The sequence below is a fragment of the Oryctolagus cuniculus genome, chromosome 18 (assembly GCF_051225735.1).
Source record: "Oryctolagus cuniculus isolate XC-2025 breed Fujian yellow rabbit chromosome 18, ASM5122573v1, whole genome shotgun sequence".
Taxonomy (NCBI): domain Eukaryota; kingdom Metazoa; phylum Chordata; class Mammalia; order Lagomorpha; family Leporidae; genus Oryctolagus; species Oryctolagus cuniculus.
The window spans coordinates 12,777,529-12,797,052 of NC_142884.1; the positions used below are offsets into that span (position 1 = coordinate 12,777,529).

Sequence of the window (19,524 nt, forward strand, 5' to 3'; positions counted from 1 at the left end):
GTCATCAGCTGGTGGCTGTCTCGGCTGCCCCCCCACCCCGCGCTGGGCTCTTGTCAGCCGGGCCGTGCACCGTCTGTCCTGTTGTCTGAGCCGTGCTGTGCGCCCGTCTGTCACATGGGTCCTGAGCCGCGCCGTGCGCCCGTCTGTCCTGTGCGTCCCAAGCCGCGCCGTGCGCCCGTCTGTCCTGTGCGTCCCGAGCCGTGTCGTGCGCCCGTCTGTCCTGTTGTCTGAGCCGTGCTGTGTGCCCATCTGTCGCTTGGGTCCTGAGCCATGCCGTGCGCCCGTCTGTCCTGTGCGTCCCGAGCCGTGCCGTGCGCCCGTCCGTCCTGTGCGTCCCGAGCCGTGCCGTGCGCCCGTCCGTCCTGTGCGTCGTGTTCTCGTTCCCCTGCGGCGTGCGAGCAGGTGCAGGGCTGCTGCGCCGCCGTGTTCTGCCACACCGTCCCGCAGTGCGGCTGCGCCGTTCCCCGGGGAAGGCTGCTCCCGCCCGGCTGCCAGGACTTCCACACGCCGCCGAGCGCGCGGCATGGAGACAGACAGCGTAGAGGCCGGCCCCACGGGCTGAGTCAGACTCAGTCACACGCGTGGCCCAGAGCTTCCGCCCCGACTCCGTCCTGGGTCACTGCTGTCTTCCCTCTGGTTTCTTCCCTGACCTCCGGTTGTTTACTTTCTGAATACTTGTGGGATTCTTGAGATATCTTCGCGTTATTGATTTCCTCTGCGGGCAGAGAGCTATTTGGTGATACCTCCATCCTGTGAAGGCTTCCAGCTTCTCTACACCTCGTTACAGATTCACAGACAGCGGAACGGCCGTGGAAGCCCCGCCCGCCCGCCCCAGCTTCCCCCGGCTAACAGCTCTATTTAACCTTCCGACTGACTTGTATTTGATGGAGGCGTGCCGTGACGCACCAGGTTAAGCCCCTGCTTGGGACACCTGCGTCCCATATGGGAGCCTGGTTCAAGTCACTTCCGATCCAGCTCCCTGCTGGGAGGCAGCGGAAGAAGACGGCCCGAGTGCGAGGGAGCCCCGGGTGGAGCCCCCGGCTCCTGGCTGTGGCCTGGCCCAGCCCCGGCCGTTGCACCGTTTGGGGAGTGACCCACTGGGTGGAGGGTCTCTCTGTGTCTTCCTCCCTCTCTCTGTAACTCTGCCTTTCAGAGAAGTAGGTGCATTCTGTAAAGGTGGTGACGATGCAGCATTTACCCCAGCACTTAGACACCTGGCCCCACAGGGCTATATCCCGCGTCCGTCCCCGGCTCCAGCTGGCCTCTAGCTTCCTGCCCGTGCACAGCGGGGGGGGGGGGGTGGCAGTGAGAGCGCCTGAGCCTGGGCTCCCGCCACCCCCGCAGAGGCCTGCATGGGGCTCCAGCCTCTGGCTTTGGCCTGGCCCAGCCCAAGCCATTTGGGAACCAGCAGATGGGAGTTTTCTGTCTATCTCCCCACCCCCTCTGTCTCGCAAACAAAAATTTTTTAAATGGCTAAGATGATGAATTCCATGTTGAGTTCATTTTACTACAATTTTTTTTAAAGTAAGCTGCAGGCAAAAATAAAGAGTTTTTCAGACACAGTGAAACTTAAGGAATTCAGCGCCGGCAGATCTGTGCCACCAGGAAGGTCAGAGGCAGCCCTGGGGCACAGGACAGACAGGAGACAGCCACGCAGGGGTGGGGATAGACAGGAGACGGCCACGTGGGGGGAAAGTCAGAGTTACACAGAGAGAAAAGGAGAAGCAGAGAGACAGACAGACAGGGGTCTTCCATCCACTGGTTCACTCCCCATTTTAGGCTGCAACGGCCGGAGCTGCGCCGATCCAAAGCCAGGAGCCAGGAGCTTCCTCCAGGTCGCCCACGCGGGCGCAGGGCCCCAGGGACTTGGACCGTCCTCCACTGCCCTCCCAGGACATCAGCAGGGGGCAGGATGGGGGTGGAGCAGGCTGGTGTCACAGGCGGAGGCTTTACCAGCTACGCCACAGCGCTGGCCCCTGATAAACTCGTCTTGTAAGTTCCACTTTGCAGAGACATTGGGAGTCCCCTCAGGTGCTGCTGGGAGGTCCCCAGGCCGTGTGCACGGCGGGCGGGGCTTTGTCACTTTGTCACCACGTCCTGTGAGCGGTGGGGGATGCACACTGGAACAGCAGAGCCCGAGCGCTAGTGCGCCCACGATGAAACAGGATGGCGTCAGAGAAGACACCCGATGCTGCCGAAAGACCGACAGGAAAGCTGGGAGGGCAGCAGATCTGCCGCCCTGGCGGGCACACTGCACCGGCTGTCTGGACGCCACGGCAGGCAACCGGGACCAGCCCTGGGCACAGCAGTGAAGCCGCCACCTGCAGTGCCAAATCCCATATGGGCATATGGTTCGAGTCCCGGCTGCTCCACTTCCCATCCAGCTCTCTGCTGTGGCTGGGAAAGCAGTGGGAGATGGCCCCAGTCCTTGGGCCCCTGCACCCATGTGGGAGACCTGGAAGAAGCTCCTGGCTCCCGGCTTCAGATCAGCACCGCTCTGGCCATTGCAGCCTAAAATGGGGAGTGAACCAGCAGATGGAAGACCTCTCTCTCTCTCTCTCTCTCTCTGCCTGTCCTCTCTGTGTAACTCTTTCAAATAAATAAACAAATCTTTAAAAATATCAGTAAGAACATAGGAGACTTGAGCAATGCTATGAACCAACTTGACCTAGATGGAAATCTCCAGAGCCGCCCAGCTCACTGCAATGCACACGGTACCTTCAGTGGTACCCACGGGACACCCATCACAGCGCGCCGGGCCGCGGAGGAAGCCACGCCTAACTAGAGTCATGTGGCAATGGCCAGACCGGAGCGGGCTGACGTCGGGATGTCAAGGGGACAGCCTGACAGCTCGGGAGAAGCCACAGAGCCCACTGAAGACTTCCAGACTGAGTGACAGTGAACCCACAGGACATCCGAGCCGGTGAGGTGTGGCAAAGTCGTGCAGAGCGGGGACGAAGCAAAAGGAGAAAGCAAACCCCCAGGTCCCTCCAGCGTTCGCCAGCGGTGGGGAGAGCAGAGTAGAGGGGAAGTGAGCGGGGACAAAGAGGAGGAGGCGCCTGATGCCCGACGCCAGGCAGACGCGCTGCACAGCCCGCAGGGGCGTCCTCCGAAAGGCGCCACGGGACCGGGAAGCGTCCTCTGCCGGGCACACTTCTGCAGCGCGGCGGCACACCTCACCCAGCCGCTCACGCACTTCATCCCGGAGTGTGGTTCATCCCGGATCCCACAGCCCTGGAGGGGGCGGCCCCACCGGCTCCCATCTGGCGAGGGTGGGTCCCTGGCGAGCCGGGTGGACAGGGCAGTGGGGCCCAATTCCCCACCAAGAACTGTGGCTCCCGGGGCCCCGAGCACCTCCCACCAGGCCCACCCTAGACGCCATCAAGCCCCCACCCTCGGTGCCACGCACTCGGTAACCTGGGCACTCAGCCGTGTGCTTGGGTCAGGAGCCACGTCCTATCCAACCGCAGCCACCTCTCGCTGGATGAAATCAAGGGAAGAAATGGAAGGCGGGACAGCGCTGCACCTCCTCAGGAAATCAAGACCCACTATCACCTCCAAAGTCACGGGCAACAGACGCCAGCGCGTCCGGCAGCTTGGCTGGACCGGACAGGCCGCCGTGGGAACCACAGATTACAGAAATGGACAGGAGGAGGCCGGCGCCGTGGCTCAATAGGCTAATCCTCCACCTTGCGGCGCCGGCACACCGGGTTCTAGTCCCGGTTGGGGCGCCGGATTCTGTCCCGGTTGCCCCTCTTCCAGGCCAGCTCTCTGCTATGGCCCGGGAGGGCAGTGGAGGATGGCCCAGGTGCTTGGGCCCTGCACCCCATGGGAGACCAGGAAAAGCACCTGGATCCTGGCTCCTGCCATCGGATCAGCGCGGTGTGCCGGCTGCAGCAGCGGCCATTGGAGGGTGAACCAACGGCAAAGGAAGACCTTTCTCTCTCTGTCTCTCTCTCACTGTCCACTCTGCCTGTCAAAAAAAAAAAAAAAAAAAAAAAGAAATGGACAGGAGGAGAGACTGCGCATGGCTGAACGCACCAGCACCGACTACGTAACTATTACAGCAATCAGCTCACAACGGGAACCTTCCCACGAAGAAAAAGTCAGGGCCGGAGTCCTACCACACACGGAGGCAGAGTGAACACGAACCAACCACGGAGCACCGGGCACAGAGCACCAATGATGGAGCACCGAGCACCAACCACGGAGCACCGACCACGGACCACAGAAACCCGACCACGGAACATCAACCACGGGGCACCAACCACATAGCACTGACCACAGGACACCAACCATGGAACACCAAGCACGGAACACCGACCATGGAGCACAGAGTACCGACCACGGAGCATCGAGCATGGAGCACTGACCATGGAGCACCGATCACAGGGCACCAATCTTGCACAAAATCCTGTAGGACAGAAGTGGACAGAGTGCTCGCCCACTCGTCTGATGAGATCAAAACCAGACAGCAGCCCCTCCAGGGTATGGAGTCTGACCGCCCAAGGACGGAGCAATCCGTTACAAGCTCTCGGATGAAGGACGGGCAGCCTGTGGCTCTGCACCGTGGGGCAAAGCCAGTGTCCATGTCAGTGGCCAAGGTCCGGGGTTTGGTCAGTGCTGCTGGTACGTGGGGCAGCGGCTCTGCTCTCGGGAGCCGGCTGCTGACGCGGAGGCTGGGGGGCGGTGTCCCGACGCGGCTCTGAGAGCCCACACGTCCCCAGCACTACCTCCGCCACCATCACGCACAGTCGGAGACGGGAAAGCGGGTAGGTGCCAGTGAGCACCGGGCACAGAGCACAGGTGGATCCGGTGACAGGGCTACGGGCCGGTTCCGTAACAGAAAACACTCAAAAGAAAAGCCCAGACCAAGCCTCGCCCTCCCGAGCCGGCGCCTCCTTTCTGCCCTTCAGGAATGGCCCTGGGGGCACCCCCAAGGCTGGCGGCGAGGGCGCAGGGACCCGGTGCAGGCCACGGCTGGCTGCAGGCGGGCTTCTCTGCACCTGCACGGGGGTGGGGCCCTTTCCCGCGCCCGCAGCCCCACACGCGGGGCACTGATGCTGTGCGGGGTCCACGGGTGACAGCAGCCGCAGTGGCTTCCATGGGCGTCGCTCTGAACTGCTCTCTGTGATCTGTCTGTGCCTTTGGGACATTTAAAAAGAAACCCGAGTCTGGCCTTCGGGATTTCTGAAAGTGAGAGAGCCCCCTCCCTACACCTGAGCTGTTTCCTGGTGTTCTCTCGTTGTTACGTGGCTGCGGCAGCATCTTTTCTTTTCTTTTTTTTTTTTTTTTTTTATTTTTGACAGGCAGAGTGGACAGTGAGAGAGAGAGAGACAGAGAGAAAGGTCTTCCTTTGCCGCTGGTTCACCCTCCAATGGCCACTGCTGCAGCCGGCGCACCGCGCTGATCCGATGGCAGGAGCCAGGAGCCAGGTGCTTTTCCTGGTCTCCCATGGGTGCAGGGCCCAAGCACCTGGGCCATCCTCCACTGCACTCCCTGGCCACAGCAGAGAGCTGGCCTGGAAGAGGGGCAACCAGGACAGAATCCGGCGCCCCGACCGGGACTAGAACCCGGTGTGCCGGCGCCGCAAGGTGGAGGATTAGCCTAGTGAGTCACGGCGCCGGCTCGGCAGCATCTTTTCTGTAGCGATTTCTACATCTGCTGAAGCTGTTAAAGGGTCCTTTATCTTCACTTGGGAGACAAAAGCCCAGAGATGGAGAGATCCCATTCGCTGGCTCACTCCCTGTGACAGACGGGGCTGGACCGAAGCCCACGCCAGGAGAACTCAACCCAGGTCTCTCGTGTGGGTGGCAAGAACCCAACCACCTAAGCCGGCGCCACTGCCTTCCAGGGCCTGGCTGGGCAGGACGCCAGAGCCAGGAGCCGCAGCTGAACGGGAACACCGCCGTGGGCCGAGGGCTCAGTCCCTGCCCCGCTCCCTCCACTGAAGCGCTGTTCTGTTGCCCCCCCCCCACGCTTTGTTATGGAAAATTTCGGGGCCACTGTTGTGGCATCGTGGGTTAGGCCTCCTAACGGCATCCCTTATGGGCATCAGTTCGAGTCCCGGCTGCTCCACTTCCGATCCAGCTCCCTGCTAATGCACCTGGGAAGGCAGCGGAAGACGGCCCGAGTGCTCGGACCCCTGCACCCATGGGGGAGACCCGGCGGAAGCTTCTGGAGTTCTTGACTCTGGGCTTGGGCCTGGCCCAGCCCTGGCTGTAGCAGCCATTTGGGGAGTGAACCAGTGGATGGTTCTTTCTCTTTCTCTCTCTTTTTCTATAAACTTTCAAACACATAAATACATCTTAAAAAAAAAAAAAAAGTTGCAGACATCAGTATACTACCCCCGATAATTCAACCTGTGTGTCACGAACTAGAGTTCGGTATTGTTAGCGGCTGTAACTTTCCCTGTTAGCAAGAAAGCGTCTCCTGCGCCCAAGAGGGAAACGCGCCGGCTCCCGCGGTCGAATCCCTCGGTTTCCTTCCTCACGCGAGGACTTGGGGTTCGTTCGGGGCTGAGACCGTCCCTGGCTCCGGTCCACATTCGAACAGTTCATGGAGAATGCACAATGTGAAAACCCTGGGCATGGATCCTAGAGCTTGCGCACCCAAATATCTTCATCCCGTTTTTCCATAAACTTAAAAAAAAAAAAACAGATGAATTAATTCTGTATTTGAAAGACAGAGGGTAGCTGGCACCGCAGCTCAGTAGGCTAATCCTCCGCCTTGCGGCGCCGGCACACCGGGTTCTAGTCCCGGTCGGGGCGCCGGATTCTGTCCCGGTTGCCCCTCTTCCAGGCCAGCTCTCTGCTGTGGCCAGGGAGTGCAGTGGAGGATGGCCCAAGTGCTTGGGCCCTGCACCCCATGGGAGACCAGGAGAAGTACCTGGCTCCTGCCTTCGGATCAGCACAGTGCACCAGCCACAGCGCACCGGCCACGGTGGCCATTGGAGGGTGAACCAACGGCAAAGGAAGACCTTTCCCTCTCTCTCTCACTGTCCACTCTGCCTGTCAAACAAACAAACAAACAAAAAAGAAAGACAGACAGAGGGAGAGCGAGAGGGAGAGACAGAGGGAAAGAGATCTTCCATCTGCTGGTTCACTCTCTAAATGGCCAGGCCTGAGCCAGGAGCCAGGAGCCAGGAGCCCGTCTGGGTTTCCCATGCCAGCGGCAGGGGCCCTCCCGGCGCATTAGTAGGGAGCTGCATCGGAAGCGGAGCAGTCGGGACTCAAACTGCTGCCTCAGTGCGGGGTGCTGAACCCACTGTGCCACATCGGCCCCTCCCACTAACTTTTGTGCATTGTGGGGGAGGGGTGTTCCCTAATTCAGGCTTTTAAGGCAGGCGGTGCAATGATTCTCGGTACTGCAGTGTTGCGTGTGTCTGTTTATTCATTGTTATTTTTCTCCAGTGGCTCGATTGTCAGCAGGCCTCGCCAGAGGGCGTGCTGGGCTCTGACTGTGCCACGGGCCTGGTGGTCTGTTCCCACGTGGGAGACATCTCTGGGAGGCCAGCCAGCACCGGCCCAGGCTTCTGGAGTGCGGAGACACCGGCCAGGCCGCCGCACCTGCTCACTTCCTTGAATCCATTAACCAGCTGAAAACCTTCAGCAAAATCTGGTCCCCCCACCGACTGTGAAGCAGCCACTGCGGCAGGACCACCGGCATCAGGAGGACCTGGGGAGGGGGAGCCAGGTTAGCTCTGGCGGTCCAGGCGGGGGTCTCCCGGAGCCTGGGGCCAGCGACCCCTCCACCCCCACCCCAGGCACCTGCAGGGCGTGGCTGAGGCAGCCCGAGACATCGGAGGAGAGGCCCAGGGTGTCGAGCGCCTCGCGGGCGAAGTCCTCAGGCAGCTTGATCAGAAGCCCGGGTGTGGGGTGCTTGGTCATGTTTGTGGAGACCACGCAGGGGCTCACGCTCTGCAGGAAAGGAGGGGTCTGCTTGCCGTCCCTGACGGAATCCCGCCCCTCCCAGGGGTCCCACCCCCTGCAACACCACGCCCTTAGCCCCGCCCCGCGAGCCCACGCACCCCCCACACACCGTAGGACCCCTGACCAGAGCCCCGCCTCCTCGGGAACCACGCCTGCGGAGGAATCTCCGACGCCCCTCCCACCCCTTCCTCCTGAGCCGCCCCCCTTGCCCCTCGCCCCGGCTTGGCACCTGCACGGTGATGCCCAGGGGGCGGTACTCTGTGGCCACCGCCAAGGAGAAGCTTCGCACAAAGGCCTGCGGGGGGAAGCACACGGGAGATCCCTGGACCCAGAGCCTCCCCTGGGGCCGGCGGGCTGGTCCATCCAGCCGGCCTGCTCCAGCCCTGCTGTTCCCAGGACGGTCCTCGGCCACCGAGGGCCCCCGCCTCACCTGGGCACCCGAAGCCCCGCGGCCTGTGCCTCCCTGCCTTCCCCACTCCGGCCCTGACTCCGGCCCCTCCCAGGCCGTCTCTTGGCTCGGCCGCTGGGCTGTGCCCCGGTGACGTCGTTGGGCCTGGCCAGAGTCTGGCGGCCGCGACCCCTCTGCCCTCCCGCCGGCTCGGCTCTGGGGTAGGGGGGACTGCGCACCTTGGAAGCCGCGTACGTGGCCAGGAGCGGGATGCTCCGCAGGCTGGCCACCGACGACAGGTTGATGATGACGCCCCTGCGCCTGCGGGAGGGCGCAGCAACGGCAAGTCGACCCCGCCCAAGGCCTCCCCCAACCCCGCACCAGAGAAGGGGGCGCCTGGGGTGGGGCGGGGGCGGGGATGCAGCCTGACTCCCACCTGCTGACCATCTGGGGCAGGACAATGCGCGTCATCTGCGGAGAAGAGCGGGCAGTGGGTCGCCCCTCGGCCAGACCCCACCCCGCCCCGCCCCGCCCCCAGCGCCCCCTTCCCGGCGGGGTTGCGGGGTTGGCGCTGGCCTGCAGCCGGCCGGCCTCACCTGGACCACCGACAGGACGTTGCAGTTCACCATGTCCGCCGTGATCTAGGGGACAGAACGGAACCGGTCACCGCTCCCTTCCCGGCCCCGCGCGGCTCCCACGCGCTCCTGCCTCCCCAGCGCACTTCTACGAAACAGCGCCCCCTGGAGGCTAACGCCCGTCCACTCCGCCTCTGGAAGTCGCTCCAGGAGGCACACAGGTGTGTAAAACAAATCCGTTCAGAGAGACCACTGCAGTGCTAAGCGGAGTCAGGAACAGCGAGCGCCCTGGCTGATGAGCACCTGGGGCCTCAAAGACAGCCAGCGAAAAGTGGAATTAAAAGGTGAGCTTGGGGCCGGCGCTGTGGTGCAGCAGGTTAACGCCCTGGCCTGCAGCGTTGGCATCCCATATGGGCGCCAGTTCTAGCCCCGGCTGCTCCTCTTCTGATCCAGCTCTCTGCTGTGGCCTGGGATAGCAGTGGAAGGTGGTCCAAGTCCTTGGGCTCCTGCACTTGCATGGGAGACCCGGAAGAAGGTCCTGGCTCCTGGCTTCGTTGCGGCCATCTGGGGAGTGAACCATCGGATGGAAGACACCTCTCTCTCTCTCTCTCTCTGCCTCTCCTCTCTCTGTGTAACTCTGACTTTCAAATAAATAAATAAATCTTTTTTTTTTTTTTAAAAAGGTGAGCTTATGTGGGTTTTAAATCCATGCACAATTTAAATGCATGCCTAATCTGGGGAATGAACCTCTGCCTAATAAAATAAAAAATAAATCTTTTCTTTTTAAAAAAAGAATGCTGGCCAAGATACAGGCCTGTTTGAAAAAGGCAAAATGCAGACCACTACACATGTATGTGGAGAAAACACCCACACGCTTCTACACGCACAGAGGAACACACCTACGATGTCTTCCACTGAGGGGCACTTCCGGGGAGTGGGACAGGAGGGAGGAGGGAGATTCCCACCACATGGGATCAGCTTCCTCCTATGACTTTTAATCTGTCAACATTTGTTTTTGACAGGCAGAGTTAGACAGTGAGTGAGTGAGAGACAGAGAGAAAGGTCTTCCTTCTGCTGGTTCACTCCCCAGATGGCTGCTACAGCCGGCGCTGTGCCGATCCGAAGCCAGGAGCCAGGTGCCTCCTCCTGGTCTCCCATACAGGTGCAGGCGCCCAAGCACTTGGGCCATCCTCCACTGCCCTCCCCGGCCACAGCAGAGAGCTGGCCTGGAAGAGGAGCAGCCGGGACAGAACCAGTGCCCATATGGGATGCCGGTGCCACAGGCAGAGGATTAACCAAGTGAGCCATGGCGCCAGCCCTAATCTGTCAACATTTTATAACACACACACACCGCCGTGCACAAACATCTCGTGTGCAAAGTGAACACAGATGGATCCTTAACCCCACGCCTACGAAGGAACAAAGTCCTGAGTGTATCCCACGTGTCACTGCTGCGGCCTCAGCCGGCCACGCCCCGGCCCCTCTCGGGCTCTGCCCTGGACATGAGGGGCATCACACGGCGCGTGTTCTTTCCTCACTGGCGCGGGTGCGGCATGCAGCTGTGCCGGTCGGCGCTGTCACACAGCGTGTGCCACGTATCCGGCCGACCGTGGAGAGACACTGGGGCGCGTGCACGCGGGGCTGCAGCCAGCAGCTCACCCAGCTCGCGCCGTGTCCCCTGCAGCAGCGGCTGGCACGCGGAGGGCTCTCCTGATCGTAGGAGGTCGTGACAGAGGCTTTCCCCACACCGCCCAAACGGAAACCCCCCACCCCCACCCCCAGGAAAGCGTGGGAGCGCCAGTGACGCTTGCCACTGTCATGGCTGGCGTGGTGGGGCAGCGGGTTAAGCTGGTGTCCCATAGGAGCGCTGGCTGGAGTCCCGGCTGCTCCGCTTCTGATCCAGCTCCCTGCTCATACGCCTGGGAAGGCAGCAGAGGACAGCCCAGGTGCTGGGGCGCCTGCCAGGCACACGGGAGACCGATATGGAGCTCCTGGAGGCCGGCTTCAGCCTGTCCCAGCCCTGGCTGAGCCATCTGGGGAGTGAACCACTGAGTGAAAGACCCCTCTCTGTCTTGCCTTTCAAATAAATAAATATGTTTTTAAAATGCATGAATTTAAATTCTTTCCACGTAGTTCTTCTGCGATCTCTCTGAGGCCCTCTCGTCTGAGCCTATCCTGGCCCACTCGACCTGTGGCTGTCACCAACCACTAGCTCCCTGCTTCGCCGGGGCCTTGGGGCTTTGTAAGAACTCTTGATTCCTGGCTGAGTTTTGCTTCAAGATACTCCTGGCCTTCTGCAATTCCGCACACATGCCCCGCAGACCCGTCACCTCCCAGAGGCCCTGCCTCCTAACGGCTCCGTGCTGGGGGTTGGGATTTCTACGTAGGAGCTGGGGACGGAGGGCGCAGACGCTCAGGTCACTGAAAAACGGCAAGCAATTAGTTTCTGAGATCCGACGTACCAGGGAGGCACAGTGAATACCCACAACGACTCTGACAACAGGAGGCGAGACCCCACTTCTTTACAGAAAATCACAGCACGCCACTGACGGAAACCGAGCCCGATTACAGCAGGGGCCACGCGGGGACACCGGACGGCTGCGTGTGCGTCAGCTCTTCCCAGATTCAACCCAAGACCAAACAAAACCCCGGCGGGTTCTTTTGTGTAACAGCGACGGCTGCACTGCAGGCAGAGACTTACCCCGCTAAGCCACAGCGCCAGCCCCCAGCTGTATCTCTTCATTGACTTTACCACTTTTACTTTTTTTTAAGATTTATTTATTGGGGCCGGCACTGTGGTGCAGTGGGTTAAAGCAAGCCCAAGCCTGCAGCACTGGCATCCCGTGTGGACACCAGTTCGAGTCCTGGCTGGTCCACTTCTGATCCAGCTCTCTGCTATGGCCTGGGAAGGCAGCAGAAAATGGCCCAAGTCCTTGGCCCCTGCACCTGCATGGGGGTGCCCGGAGGAAGTTCCTGGCTCCTGGCTTCAGATCAGCTCATCTCTGGCTGTTATAGCCATTTGGGGAATGAACCAGTGGAATGGAAGACCTCTCTCTCTCTCTGGCTCTACCTCTCTCTATAGTTCTGTCTTTCAAATAAAAAAAAAAAGATTTATTTATTTATTTGAAAGTCAGAGTTACACACACCAAGAAGGAGAGGCAGAGAGAGAAAAAAAGAGAGGTCTTCCATCCACTGGTCCACTTTCCAATTGGCCGTAATGGCCGGAGCTGCACCAATCCGAAGCCAGGAGCCAGGAGCTTCTTCTGGGTCTCCCACACAGGTGCAGGGGCCCAAAGACTTTTACTTTTTAAAAAACCTTATGCTGGGGCTGGTACTGTGGCATGGCAGGTTAAGCCTCCGCGGCAGTGCGAGTATCCCATATGGGCGCCAGTTCGAGTCCCAGCTGCTCCACTTCTGATCCAGCTCCCTGCTAATGAGCCTGGGAAAGCAGTAGAAGATGGCTCAAGTGCTTGGACCCCTGCCGTGTACACGGGAGACCTGGAAGAAGCTCCGGCCCCTGATTGGCTCAGCTCCAGCCGTTGCGGCCATTTTGGGAGTGAACCAACGGATGGAAGCCCTCTCTCTCTCTTTCTCTGTAACTCTGACTTTCAAATAAATAAATAAATCTTAAAAACAAGGGGCGGGGCACAAGTGCTATGGCAAAGTCCAGAACTGATCTCCTATATGTGACCAAATTATTTTGACAAGGGCACGGAGATTGTTCAATGGAGACACAATGGAATCTTTCCACCAAATAGTGGTGGGAACATTGACCACCCCCACGTGCAAGAATGAAGCTGACCCTTGATCAAGAACCTCCAAAGAGCCGGCGCCGCAGCTCACTAGGCTAATCCTCCGCCTGCGGCGCCAGCACACCGGGTTCTAGTCCCGGTCGGGGCGCCAGATTCTGTCCCGGTTGCCCCTCTTCCAGGCCAGCTCTCTGCTGTGGCCCGGGAGTGCAGTGGAGGATGGCCCAAGTGCTCGGACCCTGCACCCCATGGGAGACCAGGAGAAGTACCTGGCTCCTGCCTTCGGATCAGCGCAGTGTGCCGGCCGCAGCACGCTGGCTGCAGTGGCCATTGGAGGGTGAACCAACGGCAAAAGAAGACCTTTCTCCCTCTCTCTCTCTCACTGTCCAAAAAAAAGAAAAAGAAAAAAAAAGAACCTCCAAAGAGACGTGGAAAAATCCACACCTTCTAGCTGGCAGCACACTGGTTTGCCATGTGGTGATTCTTTTTTACAATTAATTAATTAAGTCGAGAGGCAGATAGAGGCGGAGAGAGAGGTGGCAAGATCCTGTCCACTGGTCCAGGTCCTGAGTCCGTGCAGTGCAGTGGCCGGCTCTCCCAGGCAGGTGGCAGGAACCCAACCACTGGAGCCGTCCCGCCTGCCTCCCAGGGCCTGCGTTAGCAGGGAGTGGAGTCAGGGCTCAGAGCCAGGCTGGGGCCCCGGAGTGGGGGGGTCATGACCGCTGGGCCCATCGCCCTTCCTCCACGTGGGTCATTCTGTAAAGCTAGCACCACGGAACAGGGAAGGTCCGAACCAAGCTGAGCTCGAACAGCTGTGCGGGTGGCGCCCCGCAGAAGGGCATTTGGTGGGGCGACCCCAGGCAGCCCCGGCCACGGCCGGCGTCCTGGGTGACGGCGGTACAGCACCTGTTCTAAGGGCCCGGGCGCGGCGCGGGTTGCCCGACAGAGGGCAGTACCGAGTCGGAGGGAGAGGGGCCGCGCCCACTTCACTCACTTTGGCCGGGTTCTCGCAGTCCAGCAGCTTTCTCAGCACACCTCTCCTGTAAGTCATGGCCACGTTGTTCACTGGGCGCGAGGAGACAGAGGGTCACTGGACAGCCCTGGGTGGGCCGAGCCGGGGGTGGGGTGGGGTGAGCCCGCGGGGCACGCACCCAGGACGCCGACCTCCAGGCCCTGCAGCTGCGCCTCGATGTCCCCGTAGATCTGCAGGCTGTCCGTGAAGTCGGCCTGGATGACTCGAGTGCGCCGGCCGTGCAGCCGCTCTGGGAGGGGCGAGGAGGGGCGGGCTCTCAGGGGGCACAGCCTCGGCCTGCTGCAGCCCCGGTATTCGCACTCAACCCTCGGCCGGCCCGGCCCCCCACAATCCCCCGGCCATCCGCCCGGCCCGCGCCGCACCCCCGCCCCCATCCGCCCAGCCTGCCCCCCCCCCAGCCCTGCGGGGAGTCCCCCTCTCACCTATCTCCTTTGCCTCCAGTTCCAACTTGCTCAGGTTCCGGCTGATGAGGACCACATCGAGTCCTCTCCGGGCGAGCTGGGGGGGCGGGGGGTGGGAGGCAGGGAGTGGGGATGGGTGGGTGGACGGAGTCATCATTCACCAAGCCCACAGACAAGGCTGTCGGCCTGGCCCGCAGCCACAAGCACAGGGCAGGGAGAGGGCGGGGGGTCTTCTACTCGCTGGTTCACTCCCCAAATGGCCATGATGAGCCACGATGAGTGGGGCTGGGCCAGGCCAAAGCTGGGGGCCCGGAACCCCGCCCAGCTCTCCCACCGTGCACTGGGCCATCTCCTGCTGCCTTCCCAGGCACATTAGCAGGGAACTGGATGGACAGAGCGGCCACGACCGAAAGGGGCTCCGATATGGGGCGGGGGTGTCACAGGTGGCCGCTTAACCCGCGGCGCCCCAGTGCCAGCCCCCAGCACTTGCTCCTTGCTGGGTAGCACTGGGGACAAGAGCCGGGCAGGGCCCTCACTCCCACAGCACAAACTGCCCGTGCCCCTGGCGCTGGTGCTCGGAACCCGCCTTGGGGGAGTTGTGTGCACACAGGCTCCGTCGCTGCTTGCCAGATGCCTGGGTTCAAGCCCCAGCTCAGCTCCGGCTCCAGCTTCCTGTTAGTGTGTTAGCAGTGACGGCTCAGGTCCCCGGGCCCCTGCCACTCACGTGGGAGACCCAGGTTGAGGTCCGGCTCTCCTGGCTCTGGCCCGGCCCGCCCCGGGGGGCTGTAGGCCTTTGGGGAATGGGCAGTGGTTGGGAGAGCTCTGTTTCTGTCTGTCCTTAAAAACAGGGACCTGCCGTGGCTCCTGCTCAGGACAAAACCAGACTCCTCGCCCAGCTGCTGCTGCCTGGCTCCTGCCTGTGGCCCTCTACGGCCGGACAGCCCCCGCCAGCACCCCTGGCTTTCCTGCCTCCAGGCCTTGCTTGCTTGGCACATGCTGTTCCCTCTGCACCGAACGCCCTTCCCACTGAACCAGAGTTCCCGAGTACTTGTGGAGTGGGCGCAGCTGAGCCGCTGGCGCACGGCGAGGGCGGCCCGTTCCGGGACTGGGCGCCCACCAGCGGCACACAGGGGCTGCTACTGCCAGACCACGCAAAGGGCGTCCTCCTGTCTGCCCAGCACCCGCTGGGGCTGCCCGGTGCCACGCGGCACGGACCACTGTTTCTGAGTTTTGCAGTCTTCTCATTGTACACGTTTTTCATGAGAGACAGAGAGAGAGAGGTCTGCCATCCACTGGTTCACTCCCCAAATGGCTGTAAAGGCCAGGCTGGGCCGGTCCAAAGCCAGGAGCCAGGAGCTTCTTCCAGGTCTCCCACGCGGGTGCGGGGGCCCGTGGACTGGGGCCATCTTCCACTGCCTTCCCAAGCACATTCAGCAGGCAGCGGAATTGGACGTGGAGCAGCCGGGATTCGAACTGGCACCCACAGAGGACGCCGGCACCACAAGTGGCGGCTTTACCGGCTGCCCCACAGCGCCGGCCTCCTGAGCACCCTTCTTATGCACAGATTTCAAGCATTTTGGGCACTGAAACAAACTTATCTTTTAGTTTCAGTTTTCCGTGAGCATCTTGAAGTAACTTTGTATGTCTCACCCTGGGTGTCTCAAAGTTAGAGGTCCTGGGGGCCGGCGTTTGGCACAGAGGTGAAGCCACCACTGGGGAGGCCCACAGCCCGTGCTGGAGTGCCCGGGTTCGAGTCCCAGCTGGATCACCAATCCCTGGGGGGCAGCACGTGGTGGCCCAAGTACCTGGGTCCCTGCCACCCGCATGGGAGGCCCAGGTTCAGTTCTGGGCTCCTGGCTGGGGCCTGGCCCGGCTGTTGCAGGTATTTAGGGAGATTTATCAGAGGATGAAAGGGCGCGTGCTCTCGCTCTCTCTCAAGCAAACGAGAATAAACAAGAACGTAAGAAGTAAAGGACTTCACAAGGAGGACTCAGCAGTGGGGGTGCCTGGTGGGTGCCAGGGCTGCAGGGATTGGGGTGGGGAAGCTGGAGAGGTCAAAGGGACGAGTTCAAGAGCGCCCCTGGGGGTGCAGCGTGGGCACTGCAGCTACTGACGGGCACGGTGCTCTTCTTAAAGAGGTTTACTTGGGGCTGGCGCTGTGGTGCAGGAACTGGGGCTCACAGCGCGTGCCACGCTGCCATCCCATACGGGCGCCACCTTGAATCCCGGCTGCTCCACTTCCAGTCCAGCTCCCTGCTCATGCACCCAGGAAAGCGCTGGAAGATGGTTCAAGTGCCTGGGCCCCGGCGTCCACACGGGGCACCCCCACGAAGCTCCTGGCTCCCAGCTTTGGTCGTGCTCTGCCCTGGTCATCTGGGGAGTGAACCAGCGCATGGAACATCTCTCTCTTTCTCTTCTCTGTAAAACATGCAGCCGGCACCATGGCATAGCAGGTAAAGCCACCACCTGCAGTGCCAGCATCCCACATGGGCGCCAGTTCAAGTCCAGCTGCTCCACTTCCCATCCAGCTCCTTGCTAATGCACCTGGGGAAGCAGCAGAAGACGGTCCAGGCCCTGGACGGAGTTCCTGGCTCCTGGCCGCTCTGGCCATTTGGGCAGTGAACCAGCAGATGGGAGATCTCTCTGCCTCTGCCTCTCTGTAACTTCACCTTTGAAATAAATCAATAAATATTAAAAAAAAAATGTACTTAGGCCGGCGCCGCGGCTCACTAGGCTAATCCTCCGCCTTGCGGCGCCGGCACACCGGGTTCTAGTCCAGGTTGGGGCGCCGGATTCTGTCCCGGTTGTCCCTCTTCCAGGCCAGCTCTCTGCTGTGGCCAGGGAGTGCAGTGGAGGATGGCCCAAGTGCTTGGGCCCTGCACCCCCTGGGAGACCAGGAAAAGCACCTGGCTCCTGGCTCCTGCCATCGGATCAGCGCGGTGCGCTGGCCGCAGCGGCCATTGGAGGGTGAACCAACGGCAAAGGAAGACCTTTCTCTCTCTCTCTCTCTCTCTCTCTCTCACAGTCCACTCTGCCTGTCAAAAAAAAAAAAAAATGTACTTATTTGAGAAGCAGAGAGATAAGAGATTTTCCCTGCTCATTTACTCCCCAAATGCCTGCAACAGCTGGAAACGGGCCAGGCCAAAGTCAGGAGCCCAGCTCCACCTGGGGTCACGTGGGTGGCAGGGGCCAAATATTGGGCCGTGGCCGCTTCCTGCCCGGCAGCCGGTGCAAGCTGGGGTCGGGAGTGGGATACTGGACCCAGGCTCCCCGGCCGGCTCCCAGGCGTCTCAGCTGCCAGGCCAGAGCCGGTTCACACAGGCCCCTGCTCGTGTTCACCGCCTGCAGGACGTCTGTCTTTCGCGCAGTGACCTACACGTGTCCAGGCTCGCCCCATCTCCCACGGCCCCCACCCTCTCCTCGCCCCCAACCCCGGCTTGGGGGCGGGGCGCCGCGTGGCTCGCGTTCACCCTGCAGATCCCTCCGCTGCCCGCTGCTTCACCCCGCCTCCCAGAGAGGCTGTCACTGACAACCCCCCCCCTCCACCCGCTACACCAGCGCAAGGCGTGCCCTCTCAGAGCTCCCTCCTTTCCCGACTCTTCCCGGTAATCCGCAGCCATCGCCCGACACAGGCCGCGGTCTATTCACCTTGCCGACACCCGCCTCCCCTTGCAGAACACACGCTCAGCAAGGGCGGGGTCCCCCGAGTTGCTGGCATCTATCCTGGGGGCAGGCGCTCTGTGCAGGGCGAGAGGCTGCCTGGGACGCCAGCGTCCCCTACCCTAGGGCCCGGGTTCCCGTCCCGCCTCTGCCTCCCACCCCAGCCTCCTGCTAGTGGTACCCTGGGAGGCAGCAGGTGATGGTGCAAGCACTTGGGTCCCTGTCACCCACAGGGGAGTCCTCCGTGGAGTCCAGGCTCCTGGCTTCGGCCTGTCCCAGTCCCAGATGCCCTCGGGATCCACGCCCTCCCTGGGTTAGCTTCTAGACTGTTTCCCTAAGAGCCCCTCTTATGTCCTGACGGAACGAGTCAGGGGACAGAGGGCGCGGGCGAGAGGGCAGGCTGCGGGAGCCCGGGTGAGCACCTGCGGGGGCCCCCTCCGCCCCAGGAGCCCCGCCCAGCCCAGCTCACCTCATGCGCGTAGGCCTTGCCGATGCCGCTGGTGGCTCCAGTCACCACTAGAGGTGAGAGAAGGGAACGGGGGCTCTCTCTGATGTCCGTGCCCGCCCGTGCCTGCCCTCCGCCCTCTGCCGTCTTTCCCGACACCCACCCGTCCCTCTTGCTGTCCTCGCGGTCCTGCACCTGGCCGGCGGCTGCCACCTGCTCCCCTCACGGGACAGGTTCAGGGACCCCTCGTGCGCCAGCCCTGCCCGCCCCAGGGCCTCCCGCACGCCTCACCTGCCCAGGTTCCCTGCGCCCGGAGCCAAGGGCTGCCCCTGCGAGCCTGGGGCAGCAGGTACACGTACACTCCGCGGGCCACTCCCCACGCCACCCGCAGCAGCAGCCACGCGCAGGTGATGGCGCCCACCGCGCTCAGCACGTCCCACCTGGACTCCATCGCAGCCCCCACCAGACCCGCGCGGGGAACCCGGCGCTGCCCACGGAGCAGGTATTTACGTGCCGCTCAGCTCCTCCCCAGCCGTGGGTCCAACGTTCAGCCACACCCCGGGCTTCCGTGCCCACGGGCCGGCCCCGCCCACCCGCCCACTGCTCCTGCGGGGGTGGGGGGCTCTTCAGATCACTGCTGGCGGGGGGTCCTTGGCTCCTCAGCGTCCCCCCCCCCGCCGTGCCCCTACCGACTCCTCCCACCTTTGCAAGTTATATGTTTCCGATTTTCAGGTGTTCTTAACATTTCAGTTCTGTTACAACTATGACTGTGCTAAAATAGGCACAGCCTGCAATTCACCATATTTGTTGTGAAATATTCCCTGGACCGGGCGAGACCCCCGACTGTGGAGACGGAAGCCCCTGGGACCAGGAGGGGCAGAGGGCGCCGGGGTGCCCAGGAGTCACCGACAGAAGGCGGTGCCAAGACAAAGAGGGTTCTGACACCAGCAGGCAAATGTTGACTTTGCCGGGAGGGAGATTGGATTCCTGCGGCCAGAAAACTGACAGCTGAAACACTGGGGTAAACTCCGCTGCGGAGTCAAACAGAGAAAGGTCGTGGTATCACCTGACCACGGCCCAGGCAGCCGCATCGGAGCCGGGCCTTTCCCACGGGAGGAGTGGGAACGGCGTGGAGTCACAGCCGTGGAGCCCCCACACGGTGATTCTGCGTGTGCCCTCAGCCCAGCTCCCGCGCAGCTCGTGGGAAAATGGGCCTAAGAGCTGAGCCGTTTCGATGCAAAAACATGTTTTAATCCAAGCTTGGGTCTTTCACAAAAAGTGCTGGTTTGGGGAATGACTGTCGACGACGCAGAGAAACGCTCACTCACCTATCAAATCGCTC

The 19,524-nt window shown here is 61.6% G+C and overlaps 1 protein-coding gene across 1 annotated transcript; it reads right to left on the reverse strand.

Annotated features, from left to right (window-relative positions):
* Positions 1–7,369: 7,369 nt before the first annotated feature.
* On the reverse strand, positions 7,370–18,719 carry LOC149120778 (17-beta-hydroxysteroid dehydrogenase type 3-like). Its single transcript, XM_089320074.1, has 11 exons — positions 18,474–18,719; positions 18,207–18,253; positions 14,099–14,174; positions 13,795–13,905; positions 13,638–13,708; positions 8,916–8,960; positions 8,756–8,790; positions 8,559–8,640; positions 8,161–8,226; positions 7,770–7,919; positions 7,370–7,677 (listed from the first exon to the last, which is right to left on the reverse strand). Exons 1-11 carry the CDS (start codon positions 18,631–18,633, stop codon positions 7,573–7,575), a joined length of 948 nt encoding a protein of 315 aa, XP_089176200.1. The 5' UTR covers positions 18,634–18,719; the 3' UTR covers positions 7,370–7,572.
* Positions 18,720–19,524: the final 805 nt, after the last annotated feature.

What these genes read in the sequence shown, in the direction of transcription:
- LOC149120778 (XM_089320074.1), bottom strand. Translation starts at nt 18,633, where the DNA reads ATGGAGTCCAGGTGGGACGTGCTGAGCGCGGTGGGCGCCATCACCTGC. An exon ending in ACGTCCTGTCGGTGGTCCAG is followed by an intron (nt 8,791 to 8,915) that starts GTGAGGCCGGCC and finishes TCTTCTCCGCAG; the next exon opens with ATGACGCGCATTGTCCTGCC. An exon ending in CCACGTACGCGGCTTCCAAG is followed by an intron (nt 8,227 to 8,558) that starts GTGCGCAGTCCC and finishes TTCCCCCCGCAG; the next exon opens with GCCTTTGTGCGAAGCTTCTC.